Genomic DNA, 15000 nt, shown 5'->3' with positions numbered 1-15000 from the left:
TGCCACGGGCGTCACCCCCCCCCTCATTGACGTCACGTATGGATGGCCGTGACTCCGCTCTCGCCGCGTGCAGACACGCCCTCACGTACGTTCGTGACTGCATGCAATATTCACGCAACGCGGGAGATGAGCAACCGTCACCTACTTCATTAGCGTTAAAAGCCATGACCCGAAAAAAATGCAATCAATTAACTTTGTAGATCCTCGAAAAAAGAAAAAAAATCACCTAACGTAACTAGTTGCTGTTCAACCATCACCATAGCTACAGAGAAAAAAAATATTTCTGTTTCCATTACAAAAATAATAAGAATTCTAGATACATACCAGCAGAGAGAAAATATTCGTGATATCATTCATAAAGAGAATCTTTTTTTATTCCTGACATCATGCCTCAAGTCAGAAAATATTAATTTCATACCTATAAAGATAATTTATCCCAGCTGTCACACTTAAGGAAAAATATTCCTGTTCTCATACTCAGAGACAAAAACAAAATCCTGGACTCATATTTCAAGAAAAAAAATATTGCTGACATCATACTCAGAGGAAAATATTCCTGACGTCATAACTAACGAGAAAAATACATTTCTGACGGCTTGCCTAGAGCAAAAAGAAAAAAAAAATCCTGAATTTGTATCTTAGGAGAAAGAACATTCCAGACACCATTCCTTAGGGAGATAAAACATCCCTGATACCAACCCAAGACAAAAACACATCCCAGAAAAGAGAAAATACATTTCGAACACCAAACCCTAAAGACATAAACACTTCCTAGGAATAATCCCCCCAAAAATGATAATAATAATACATAAATAAAAATATACACGTATATCCCTAAAGCCAGACCAAAAACCTCTCCCAGAAACTATTCCTTAAGAAAGCAAAAACAAAACTTCCCAAACACCATCCCAAAGACAAAACCCATCCCAGACACCATACCCCCAAAAAGAGGGAAAATACATCACAAACACCATATCGCGAAGACAAAAACACACCAAAACAGAAAGAAAAAAAACGTCCACACATATCGCAGAAATCAGACCTAACAAACGCACATCCCAGAAACCATAGCAAAAGAAAATGAAAATAAACTGCACATATGCCCCAGACGTCAGACCTCAAGCCAAAGACACATCCCAGAAACCATACCAAGAGAAAGAAAAAAAAAAACATCCACACATATCCCAGACGTCAGACCTAAAGCCAAAACCACGTCCCAGAAACCATACCAAAAGAAAAAGAAAGAAAAAAAAACATGCACATACATCCCAGACGTCAGACAAAGACAAAAACAAATTTCAGAAACAAAACCAAAAGAGAAAACAAAATCCACACATATCCCAGAAAACACTCGAAAACAAAAGAGAAAGAAAAAAAGACAAAAACAAATTTCAGAAACAATACCAATGGGAAAAAGAAAGAAAAAAAATCACAATATCCCAGAAACCACTCCAAAACAAAAGAGAAAGAAAAAAAAAGACAAAAACATATTTCAGAAACAATACCAAAAGAGAAAAAGAAAGAAAAAAAATCCACACATATCCCAGAAACCAAAACCACTCCAAACCAAAAGAGAAAGAAAAGAAAAGAAAACAAACATCCACACACTTCCCAGACATCAGACCTTAAGACAAAACCACATCCTAGAAACCACACCAAAAGAGAAAGAAAAATGAAAAAAAGCACCCACATTTATCGCAGAAATCAGACCTCAAGAGCGAAATGCACTTCCCTTGCGCCGTGCACTCCTCGCGGCCCGACCTCCCCCCCCCCCCCCACCGCGAGGCCACAAACACGCGCGCGAAGGACGGGGAAGGAAGGACAGAGAACGGCGATGCGGTGGACAGAGGACAGGGGAAAGAAACGAAAAGGAGAGAGAATTGAAAAAAAAAAAAAAATGAAAAGCAGTAAAAGAGAAAAAAAGGAAAAAAAACAGGAGTTACGGCACCGGGACTACAGACATTGTATATATGTTTGTTTGTTTGTTTTCCAGAAAATACTGTTTAATATTCATTATCATATGATCTCTGAACGTATTAAATATTACGAAATCCTATCAATCATCATTATCAAATTATTTCTGGCATAATTAGTTACAACTACCATTGCCGGTTTAAACTTTAATAATAAATAATGTCTGTGCATTCCTCGTCACCTAGTTATTGAATATTGTATACAAGATAACTTCATAGACAGACACACACATACAAATACACATACACACACACACACACACACACATACACATATACTCATACACTTACTCGTTCACTCACTCACTCACTAACTCAAATCACTCTCTCTCTCTCTCTCTCTCTCTCTCTCTCTCTCTCTCTCTCTCTCTCTCTCTCTCTCTCGCTCTCTCTCTCTCTTTATCTTTCTCTCTCTCTCTCTCTCTCTCTTTATCTTTCTCTCTCTCTCTCTTTCTCTTTCTCTCTGTATCTTTCTTTATCTTTCTCTTTATCTTTCTCTTTCTCTCTCTCCTTTTCTCTTTCTCTCTGTATCTTTCTTTCTCTTTCTCTTTCTCTCTCTCTTTATCTTTCTCTCTCTCTCTCTTTATCTTTCTCTCTCTCTCTCTTTATCTTCCTCTCTCTGTCTCTCTCTTTCTCTTTCTCTCTCTCTCTCGCTTTCTCTCTCTCTCTTTCTCTCTCTCTCTTTCTCTCTCTCTCTTTCTCTCTCTCTCTCTCTCTCTCTCTCTTTCTCTCCCTCTCTTTCTCTCCCTCTCTTTCTCTCTCTCTCTCTCTCTCTCTCTCTCTTTCTCTTTCTCTTTCTCTTTCTCTTTCTCTTTCTCTTTCTCTCTCTCTCTCTCTCTCTCTCACTTTTTGCACCCCACCGCCTCGCACACACACCCTTTGCAACAGTGATTCCCGGATGTCGCGACCCGCCCGGCTGCGGCACACTCGCGCCCCAGCCGGAAATGCCTCTTCAGGAGCACCGCTGGTCCTTCTTCCTTCTCCTCCCCCTTCTTCTTCTTCTTCTTCTTCTATTTTTCCTCTTCCATTTTTTCTTTTCTTTTTCTTCTTCTTCTTCTATTTTTCTTTTTCCTCTCCTTCTTCTTCTTGTTTTTCTTATTTTTCTTATCATTATTCTTCGCCTTTTTCTTCGTCTTCGTCTTTGGCTTCTGTTTCTTCTCCTCCAACTCCTTGTGACCACTCTCTTCTCTCTACCTACTCCACCTCCTCTTTGTGATCCACGTTTCCTTCTTCTTCTCAGTTTCCTCTTTTATTCTGATTCTCATTCTCTCCTCTTAGTGGTCCTTCGACTCGGTTCCCTCCTTCCGAGAAAGAGGGAGGAAGAGGGAAGACCTTCTCTTGCCTCTCCTCTTGCTCCTCTTTTCGCATTTTCTCCGTTATTGTCTCCCCTGTTTGCTCGGATTCCTCCTTTTTTCCGCCATATCCTCATTTCTTCATCATCAACCTCTTGATTCCTTGTGGCGATCTACTCGCCTTTCCCCCCCTTTCATTCTTTAATCTCCCTGTTCCCTGTCCGCTTATTTATTATCCTTCCCTTTTCCTTCCCTTCTCTGCAAAACGCGAAACTCGCCCCTTCTTCCTGCTCATAACTCCCACAATTCACAGCTACTTCCTGGTATTTTTTTTCACCATGATCCCATAACCCTCATTTCTACATCAATCCACCTAGGTAGAAGGGCGCGCAATTTTTATTTTTATCTCTCTCTCTCTCTCTCTCTCTCTCTCTCTCTCTCTCTCTCTCTCTCTCTCTCTCTCTCTCTCTCTCTCTCTCTCTCTCTCTCTCTCTCTCTCTCTCTGTCAATTACTCAGTTTCCTATGATCTCATTCCCTAACCTCGATTTGTACAAGATTTAATGTATTTTAAAACATAGGCAAAGGAAGAGGGAGAAGGAGGAGTTAAATGGAAAGAAGGAAAATGAGGAGGAGGAGGAGGAGAAGGAGGAGGAGGAGGAGGAGGAGAAGAAGAAGAAGAAGAAGAAGGAGAAGAAGAAGGAGAAGGAGAAGGAGAAGGAGGAGAAGGAGAAGGAGAAGGAAAAGAAGAAGAAGAAGAAGAAGAAGGATTAGGACGAGAAGAAGAGGAAGATGATCATGATCATGATGTAATAATGATGCACAATAATAAGAGAAAAGCAAACTTTTCTCACCCCCTCCTTCTCCACCACCCCCACCCACTCTTCCGCCCGGCCTTAAACAAGACCATCATTATAGACGTAATTTCAGCGTAATGAGACGCGCGCGCGCATGATGATAATGCCGGAACAATTCAGCGCCATCATAATGACGAGAAGCGAGTAAAGAATAGTAAGAACAAAATGAGGTTAGGAAGTACGGGATTAAATCACCCCCCCCCTCTCCCTCCCCATCCATCCCCACCTGACCCCATCTCTACCCATCACCCCCTCCTCCCGCCACCCCCACCCCCCACCCCTCCGACGCCATTGAGTCTTCTGGCTAGTAAACACACGCACGTGGTCATGGGCCGTGACCACGTGATCATCATAACGGTGTGACCAACCCATTACGTCAGCCGCCCTTCCTCCCTCTCCCCCATAGCCTCCGGTGCCCACCCAATCCTCCCCCCCCCCCTCCCACGGCCCTTCGTGCATACTCACACAAAGACACGCGGGAGAAGAGTGTGTCTGTACGCGCGCACATGCTGCCGCTGTTCTCACGAGATTGCAAGAAGACTCAGTGACCCAGTTCGCGCCTGATCTCCCTCCCTTCAGGCAAAGCACTCGGGGCCAAACATGCATGCATCTGGGTAGTCTGCGAGCATCTTGGGTTTAAACGCATGGTTACTTACATGCATACGCACATACATACATACATACATACATGATATATATACATACATACAAGCATACATTCACATACACGTACATAAATATATATATACACACAGTGTGTGCGGCGTGTATGGGTGTGTGTATGTGTGTGTCATTGTAAATACGCGTGTGAACGCGAGTTCGTGGATACTCTTCAGTATTACTAGCAAAAAAATGGTGAGATAAGATTATCAGTAAATTAGATGTTGTTACAGACAGTGTTAATCCTGTCTTTTCATTTGGATTATAATCACTGAATTCAGTTGTGATCTATCTTTAACTGAAATCTAATCAGACTCACAGAAAGAGCGAGAGAGGGAGAGAGAAAGAGAGAGAGAGAGGCGGGGGGGGGGGGTATTGCTTTTTTTTAGAGAGAGAGAGAGAAATACGAACCTCCTTAATCTTCATAAATTCCCAAATTATGAAAAGAAAAGAAAAAAAAACTATAACAATCATAGTAACCTAAGAGCGTGTAATTAAATAAAAAATAATAACAGCGAAAATCCTCTTGTCTGCCTTGGAGCGAACAAATCTCTTTGGCATCATAAGAACATGGACAGGCGGGGGAGAACACATACGCTGCCTTTCGTTGTAACACATAGCATATACGGAACAGGATGGTTGTCATAAATTTTCGCATGCTCTGTTACTCTCAAACCCTCATCATCCTACGCCGGGTTCTTGGGCGCGACAAGAGGTGCCTCTCTTAAATTCACCGAGAAGGCCACATCCACGTGTTAATTAAGACCGACTGAGAAGACTAACCTAATTTCTTGGAAAAGATCTATAAAGAATAAGATACGAAATCGATAATGAAACCAAAAAGGTCGAAAAAATATAAAATCGTTATTTTTAACTTAGGACATCTCGGCTTCTCAGTGGACGTACTTCCCAGAATGGCTTACTTGTACCTGATAAAACCAAAATAGCAATTTTATATGCTCTATAACAGAAGTGAGCCATGTAGCCGTGACTTAGCACGAAAAACAAGGCAAATAGAAAATGCGCTGTTGCTTTTTTCCCATATCTCTGTCACCGAAGAATATATCATGGAGGCACTATTATCAAGCTCTGTTTCTCTTGGGATAATGTATGTTTCGAGGTGAAGAGCGAAAGTCCAGTATTGCTTGCATGTAAGTAGGCAAGCCTCAATTAAACATCAGGCAAAATGAGAACGTTCGTAATTAAAGTGAAGGAGTACACCCAATATTTTCCATTGCCTTTTACACCCTCAACTGTTTTATTAAAAGGCAACTGGGTAGAGTTTTTACAATCTTTAACGACAGATTGGTAGCAAGTTAAGAGATCTTAAAATATTTAGATTTTTTAAAACAAATTCTTTGAATAGCAAAGAGCCGCAAAACAAAAAAAAAAAAAAGTTTCATTAACACTGACGTGTCTGGTTATTTTCAATATAAGAAAGAAATATATTGATAACATACCGCACTGGAAACTTGTCCCGTAACAACCGTTTTTCTAAGGGCTATATTCTATATATTAGATAAATCACTTCCCGGAACGCTTCATACAAAACAAAATCTCAGAAAAAAAACTTCTCATGAACTGCACATTCCGAAAAACAAATTCCTCTTTTCTCGAGGACAGAACAATACATAGCTTAGGACGTATGCAAACGTTTTTTTTATGAAATATATAAGTTTGCCCTAAAATTATTTTACAGTCAAAGAAAACGTTACCTTACCACAAGTATAACTCAAACAAATGTATCTCTAACACGTGAAATACGAGTACGGGCCTCGAAAACTGCCTTAAACGAATTACTTAAATGAAAAAGAAAAATATGGGAATTCAAATGTAACTTCATGACAAAAAATAGAGAAAACGCCTACTGCCTGCATGTAGCTTAAATATGTAAAGTGTAATCCATACCCGCGGAATACTTTTAAAAAAGGCAGGTCTACAAGTAGAAATCAAAGAAAAAATATATTATAGATTATTTTCCTGAGTATGTGAGGATAAAAGAATAATATTTTTTACGGACTTCTTGCAACTGGATCGTCATCTTACGAGTTGCCAGATTCGAACTCGACTGCTATTACTATTACCGGAATGTACAACTCGATCAACGGGATATAGTTGACACTGACGTAGATTGTCGTGGGCAACATATTGGTACCAAACCTACTTGTACTGCCTGGAATATCATCTGATTCATATCCACATTACTGTTCGATCTAGGAACTTTCACACTGCCATGCTGGGGCTGCTGTCTACTTCTGTGTGTGTCATCCTTCTTGTGTCTGAACTTTGCCTTTGCCTTCACGACCTTAACGAAGAGAATGGCATGGCTTGATAATCGGACTCTCTACTTCCTTTAGGATTTGCTATTTACGGCGGAGCAGAATCCCGGACATAAGGTGGATAGTGTCAACTGACAACCCTTTCGGGATCCACTGGCTCAGTAACGGAACCATTGACGACCCTGACAATAACAATATGAATGTACTTAAGGCTCCCCTGATCAGTGCAATACATCAGTAACGGTAATGTCTCACCCATCAACAGTCCTTAACTCCAGAAAACCTAGTTCTCCTGAAGGGGGAGGGGATTCTAAGTTATGCATAGGACACTGTCAAAGGGGACATGGTATGAGGAACCACAAATCATTCGATCCCAAGGTGCACCCATACCAACGAGAAGCTAGTACCTGAGCCTGCCAAGTCAAAAAGTTTGCATTTCCTGAGAGCATTAAGGAAAATATGTAGGATCAGGTTTCAATCAGCACAATCTCATACCTTGGGTTGCAGTGTGAGCTCACATTTCTGTAACTCGCCAATGAATACTCAGAGACATCAACTTCCAGGAGACTAACACACTTTCCTAGTTTTTGAAGAGATCTGACATAGTTCCTAACATAAAATCGATGGTGCTGGGTAAATGCAGCATCATATTGCTCATCAGCTGTTTAGTGAAAGCAGTGGAGAAAAAAGCAAGGAACTGATGACTTAGAAGTCCTGACCCCCATTTTTGAAGACCTTAATGGATTCACTAAGGGCATGACCATATCTCACAGTTTGCCCCCCCCCCCCTCAGCAAGATGGTACCATGGCCTCTCTAGGTACTTTCCTGGAGTGAAATGACAAAAAGGTGCCTAATGATAATGTTTACATACTGACCCCAAGCACATCAAAACCCAGGCAATTCTTGATCTGGGTAGAAGTATCATCTTAAACTGGAGACCATATACAACCACACTGGCACTTGGGGTAAATGAGCTTGCTGACAATCTTGGTACGAAAGCTGTAGCACATGCCTATATGTTAAGCTTCCCAGACAGGCCATGGGCTACTCCCCTATGCTTTTTAATATAGGAATAGCATGTGCTATTAACCACTGACTTTCTCAAATAAGATGATGCTACTCTACAACTGTACTTGGCTGGGAACTGATCCCACTGGCCATACGAAGTACTGTTGTAAACGTTGCTACACAACGCACCAAATACCAACCTTGTTACATTAGCTCATGGAGTATAATGAAACAGGCCTCCTTAAAAATGGTACTGATTGCTACTACTACTGTGGAAACTGAAGTGACTAGAGGTAATTCACCCATCATGATAAAAATTTACTCATGATCATTAATGGAGAGCTCAAAATACTAAAACAAACTAGGTCATGGGGCAGAACCCAGGCAAAGTTAGCTTTTGCAAATTACACAATTGAAGTAGTACAATGTGGCTTATTCTTAGACAAACATTCAATCTAAATTTATAAATAATTCCTTGTATATCATTTGCTCATAAAGTTAAATGTTTATAGATGAAGATATTTTGGTCAAATAAATAAAAAATCCAGCCAAGCCTAACACAAAAGAATTTTATTTCTTGGCAAAACAAGAAAGTCACACATCTATGGCACATTTGAACGAGTGTATCTTTTCATTCTTTTTACATACAACTTAAGAATAGTAGTGCTTAACCTTCTAACTTAGAGGTGACCCTGCAGGTGTTGGTGCGTGTGGGTGGTTAAGCATCTGTGTGCACGCATATGTGCCTCAGGGTCAGAGCGCCACCAGAGAATGCATCATCAAAACTATATATATATATATTGATTCTCTGGATTACATGTAGAAGAAAAAGTACCAACTGTACATATCTTCTTGTACAAGAAACCCTACCTAATGTCATCCCATGTAACATAGTGTAAAATGTGTAACCTTTCCCTTTTGGAAGTCTTTTCTTTTTTTACCCTTCAATCTTATTTCTATATTCATTTTCCTAATTTCACATCTCATTATCTGTAGCTATTTCAGTGAAAGAATTAAGGCTTCTGAAAGTAAATACTGTTTTGGTTTCAAAGATTCAGGAAAAATAGTCTCTGGCATAAGCAAACCTATAAAACCAGATCACAAATACTTTTCCTTACATCCTTCTTCTAGTACAATTTATGCACTTGTGCAACTTATACTGGCCACTAATTCATGTGAATTATCATTATTGTGCTGTTGATGACTTAAGAAAAGTCCAAGTTTAACAGTTGACTCAACCAACCAGCTTTAAGTTGTTAGCCTCTACATAGATAAATTTGCTATATTGACTCTGTCCCACTGCAGGTAAAGGAACTTAAATGACAAATTTGCAAATAGGACAACAGATAGTTATGTAACTAATTTCTTTCTATATATTTCTATGACTTTTTTCTAAGAAACATAAGCTAATTTATACATACTTCATTTTAATTTTTTGTTTCCATACTTTACTTCTTTATGCTTTTTTAAGAAACATTAGCTAATTTATACATACTTCCTGTATTTTTAAAAATTTTCATGCTTTAATTCTTTCTTGAAGAAATCATTAAGTGCACTTTATTCTTACTCTATAGAATTATTGACAACTTGCTAAAAATACAGATTTTGGAGAAATCAGATATACAAGCATTTGCAAAGAAGTTTCTATCATTTACTAGGGTGTCTATTGCTTGTATGACTGACAAACTGGCCTGTTATTCTGAGCTTTGACATGTATTCAAACTTCAAATATATTACATTAATTCTAGTTTGTCTTGGATTATAAGTTAATCCAATTTTTAAAAACATATACGATACTATAAAATTTAGGAAAGACTGGACTGCTACAGAGATATTAATATGGAATACCAAGACCCTCCTGATACACCCAATTTCCTAAAAGTTTTAAGGTAAAAGAATCTTAAAGATAGAGCTTAGGACACATATTACTTCTTAAGCCACATCTCTAAACCCATTATTCTATAACATTCAAGAAATATTCTAAAAACGGAAAAAATAGCTTCTTCATAATTTAAGCATTTGTAAATCTCAACCAATACAACATTTGGCATGAATTATTCATGAATTCTGTTAAATCTACCATCTTCAACATTCAATTGCTGAACTTGCTGTTCTTACTCAATGTTAGTTGATAAACACGGATATATAAAAATACTGAGTGTGCAAATGTAGATGTACATATACAATACATATATATATATAATATTTATATATAATATATATGTATATATATATATACACATATATATATATACACACACACATATATATATATATATATATATATACACATATATATATATACACACACACATATATATATATATATATATATATATATATATATATATATATATATATATATATATAATCTGTACACATGTGTGTATGCATTTACATTTCTGTAAATATAATGGCAACACAAGAAATTTTTAATTCAGCTTGCCATCAACAATAGTTCACAATCCTAGGTTATAACAAATGTTACAACTTTCTGGTAACCTGATATACACCGAATCTTTTCCCCAAAGGCAGACGGCACAAAGCATACCACGCAAATGATTTTTACATCGAAACAACCAATCACAATCCCTTACCCATTTAAAAGTTATAACCACAACAATGCTATACCCAAACTTCAAAACCCTGGACCATTTTAAGCAATTCGTTTACACATTAATAAGAAATATCGGCGTGTGTAACATCTTACCTCCTACAGGCCTCGCTGGATCCTTAAAAGTTCCCATTTTGTCATTGACACATAGTGCAACACAGTCTACAACAACCGCTCGTGAGGTCTACTCCCTCTCAGCTGATTCGGGATTTGTTGACAGAGGAATACCATGTCCGATTGCGTCAGTGCCGAGCGACTTGCGTGTTTGGATAAATATATTGGGTTCCGAGATTTGTTTTCAATTTAGGATATATCGATATATATGTTTTGTCGGTTGACTGGATTTAAAAGATAATTACATATGGAACTGTTGCAGAGAATTGGTACCACTTTTAGTTCAAGAACTGTCAATGTTTTCGGACGAATAAGACATCGTCAAGAGTACGTAGTTCGCGAAATGTCAAACATATTTGCTTTGGCTTTAATCATTTATTAATTGGGAAACGAAATCTCGGCTTAAATGGACGAGAACGTGGAACATAAGTGGACGTCAAAGTCAAAGTCATTTTATGTTAGGATAATTCAGAGTCAGTGTTGGTAAATGCACAGCGGAAATTTAATCGAGCGTGGGCAGTAATGATATCATTATCCAGATACAGATAGCACCCATACCATAATTTGAATAATCTGAAATAGTATTCTCATTTGTACCCCGATACTACATTGATAGGACAAATCGTAAAGATTGATTTTAACTGCATTTGCCCCCCTTTCAGAATGGCAGAAATTACCTGTACGACAGCCGTATCCAATTTCTCGCGGTTAGGTGTACGGCACAAATATGCATATGCATATGAACGACATTTCTGGGTAATAAGTATGAACCTAACCAAACTGAGTGTCAGGACGCTGCTATCTTTTTGTTTAACTATGCATGCCATTTGGGGCTTTTCTGGCGTACTAGTAGTCACTTCCTTTCAACAGATTTTTGTGAAAAAATATATTTTGATTATGATAATTCATGACTAACATGATATTCTCAGAATGGTGCCTCATACCTTGTTTCCTCAGGCCCTTTTGATAAAATTGTAAGTGAAATCTCTTTCAATCAAACAAAAAATGGTCAAAGAAGGGTTAATTAAAAATAGATATAAGGTATATTTTATTCATAGCAAAACTTACTCAGTTATGGCTGGCAAACTTTTTAGTTCAGAGACCAATGTAGTAATTAATGGCATCATTCCACCTGAAATATCAAATTTGGGAATATGTTTGCATTTTTTCCCATACAGCATTGCGATAACTCTACACACACCAAGATGAGGGAGTAACCAATATCAGTAATGACCAGTACCTGTATTGTATTGCTCATTTAATTTTCATTGTCTGTTTCTAATGGCTGCCAGGATTTGGTCCCATTTCATATTTAAATATCTTTTCAGAAAATGTCTTGCCTTTACAATTTTCACTTATGCACTATGGATGATATTGATGGCTTATAAAGTAAAAAAGAAAAACTTGGTTAATCTTTAAGGTATGAATGCACTAAGCTTGGGCAAGTTGAATATGAGTCTTGTAGAGAACAAAAAGTTGCAATCATCAGTACAAGAAATAATCTATAGACACATACATTAATCTCACATATAAAGGAAAACTGTCACAATCACTGGCCACAGACTCATTGCTCCTGGATTCAAACTCTATCTTGACATACATACAAAAATGAAGACAATGTTTCCAAAGGGGTGTTAGGGGGGGCAGAGCCCCCCATCAACCCTACCCCCAGACTGTGCCTGAAGAGCATGTGTAGTCACAGCAACTCAGATTGTTTAATAAAGCTTGTAATGTGGAACCTAGCCTCTGGGGAATGCACCCATACTGTATAGAATTGTCAATAACTTTTTATTGAAACATGTTTCACTATTCAGTATTTCCTTCCCTGATATAAGCTTTTAACACCATGATGTCTTTCATTTACCTACTCTCTTCAAATGAAATGTCAGTAGCATCCAAAATTCTTTGTTCCAATAACCAATTTGAAAGCTGATTACAGCACACCTAAAACTTTTACATTTTTTTCAACCAAGATGACTATGTCTGTGTCACATATTTCAAATGATTGCAGACATTTAGTTTTATACATTATGTGGATTCATTTTTTATCCAGTTGTCTCAAGAATAACAATATCTCTCAGTACTGCTGTAGCATTTTCAACTGCAGCTGTACCCCATTAGCTGCATCTTAGGTCTTCAGTAACCCTTACTTCCAAGTCCTTTTCCTCATGAAGTACATCCAGGCCACCACTCATCCATATATAATAATCTCATTACCAAAATTGAATGACAGCTATTTCTTACTTCTCAAGTAGTCTGCAAAACCTCTGTGATTACTTTCTTTGGTATTTCACTGCAAGATTCAGGTGTGCCATTTGCAGAATTTAGGAATAAGATTAAACAGTAGTCACCCTTGTCCATTCAGTATGCATACTTCTCATTGTCACTCTCATCAATCTATTAGTTTTTAATGTTATGGTGTCAGAGGCTTTACTATAGTGTTAATGAATAATAGCAACTTCCATTTTAATTAAAAGAAAAAGTATTTTCACTATTTTTTTTCTCTTTAATTGTTTAAAATCCCTTCCTTTTTTACAAGAGAGATGTATTTATATATATATGTTAGTCTATTTAATTGTTATTAAAGGAATGATGCACAAGAGAATATTACTTAAAACTACCATCTTATGATCATCAATAAGATAACCCAAAATAATGAATCTAAATATTGATATTTTCATTTATTTAACAGCAGAATCTCCCAAAAGAGACCTGGAGACCAAGGATTAATACCAAGAGCAGAGAGATGTTGGAAACAGCAGCATATTTAACAACAAATCTCTGGGGTTTGCTTTGAGAGGATTGATAAATAGTTTTGAATCAGAGGTGTTAGATGATTAGACTATGCATTATGTTTTCATTAATTAATGGTAAGATCCTGGTACTGTTCATTTCATTATCTAATATCAACATTCTTGTTAAATATGTAAGATAGTTACATTGAAGATATATATATATCATTAATCTGCTAGATATATGAATTAAGATCTAGAATTACATTTTGTCACAAGATACCCTTGTGTAAGTTCAAACCATCTTGTCAGTGAGCCTTTTCCAGTTTCCAGTTTTTGTTTTAACGTTTTGATACAAGTAAGCATTCATTATTTGTATCTGCAAAGGTATCATAGACATTTTTGTTTCTTAATGTTAGATTTCTTTTTTTATTTTCTTTAATGTAGTTTGATATTTGTTTGATATTTTTCATTGTCCATTTATAGTCCGTTTTTTGGTTTTATCATTGTTTAGGTATTATTTTTGGCCAAGCACTACTAAGTAATACTTTGGGTATTACCTCTATGTGTATTTATTGTAATGACAGGAGTCTGTATATTGCTAGATTTCTCTCAAATATATATGATAAATGTATCTTGGCATTTTTAAATAGTTATTAAAAAAAAAAATGTATTTACTAAAAGCTTATGATTTACACTTTTTTTCATTAGTAATTAATGTGCATGCATTGTTATATTGGGATGATATATGTAGGTTATATTTTCATTAAATACCACATTTTCTTTTCTTTTTATTTTATCAGGCTGTATCCCTCTTTTAGTTGTAAAAACTGTTGATATTGTTTTATCTGCTACAGATGAGCATTTGCTCAAAGTAGATTCAGTTCAGTATATGGCCTGACAGCTGTTTATAATGCATTTCAAAGATTTTTTTCCTTCTAATTTTAGTTATTTATTTGAAAGCTTCAGCTGGTTATAAAAGGAAATACAAAGGTTATCTGTAACATATGTAACTTTGAACTTTTTTTGTGTGTTCTTCAGTTGCAAATTTTATTATGATTTAATTTTGGTTCCTTTATAAATCACACTAATGTTTAACACAATTAATTAATGCTTTTTGATATTTGAATAAGGTGAAATTATTCTTTGTCTTTGATATTTATATATAAGGAAAACGTAATGAGAACTATATGTTTCCTTTTTTGAACAACAATGACCAGGTTGTAGACAGTATTAGTATTAGTAGAAATGTTCAGAACATAGAGAAGATGAAAGGCCCATATATCTGTAAACTTGTGTGTTTCAGATAATTAATTCATTTGTGTTCTTTACAGGGTAGGCAGTTATTGAGCTTCCACTTCTTACACTTCTAATTTTTCCAGAAACACCACCAAATATTTTTTTAATAATGAGAAAGATTACATAGGCATTAGTTATATATTATGTGGAGCCTGGCATTAATGAAAAATATG

The 15000-nt window shown here is 36.9% G+C and overlaps 1 protein-coding gene across 2 annotated transcripts in view; it reads right to left on the bottom strand.

The window, feature by feature from the left end:
* Positions 1–10921, bottom strand: part of LOC113821008 (rho GTPase-activating protein 8) — a 168050-nt gene extending 157129 nt beyond the window's left edge. Inside the window, exon 1 of one of the 2 annotated variants that reach the window (XM_070143962.1) lies at positions 10779–10921. In XM_070143962.1, coding sequence (XP_070000063.1) covers positions 10779–10815 — 37 coding nt within the window. In that variant the 5' untranslated portion in view covers positions 10816–10921. The remainder of the gene's footprint in view (positions 1–10778) is intronic. The other variant, XM_070143963.1, reaches the window with a different exon arrangement.
* Between the last annotated feature and the right edge of the window lie 4079 nt (positions 10922–15000).

Source organism: Penaeus vannamei, chromosome 31 (assembly GCF_042767895.1).
Source record: "Penaeus vannamei isolate JL-2024 chromosome 31, ASM4276789v1, whole genome shotgun sequence".
Taxonomy (NCBI): domain Eukaryota; kingdom Metazoa; phylum Arthropoda; class Malacostraca; order Decapoda; family Penaeidae; genus Penaeus; species Penaeus vannamei.
The sequence above is the reverse complement of the archived record's forward strand: the minus strand, read 5'-3'. Positions and strand labels throughout refer to the sequence as shown.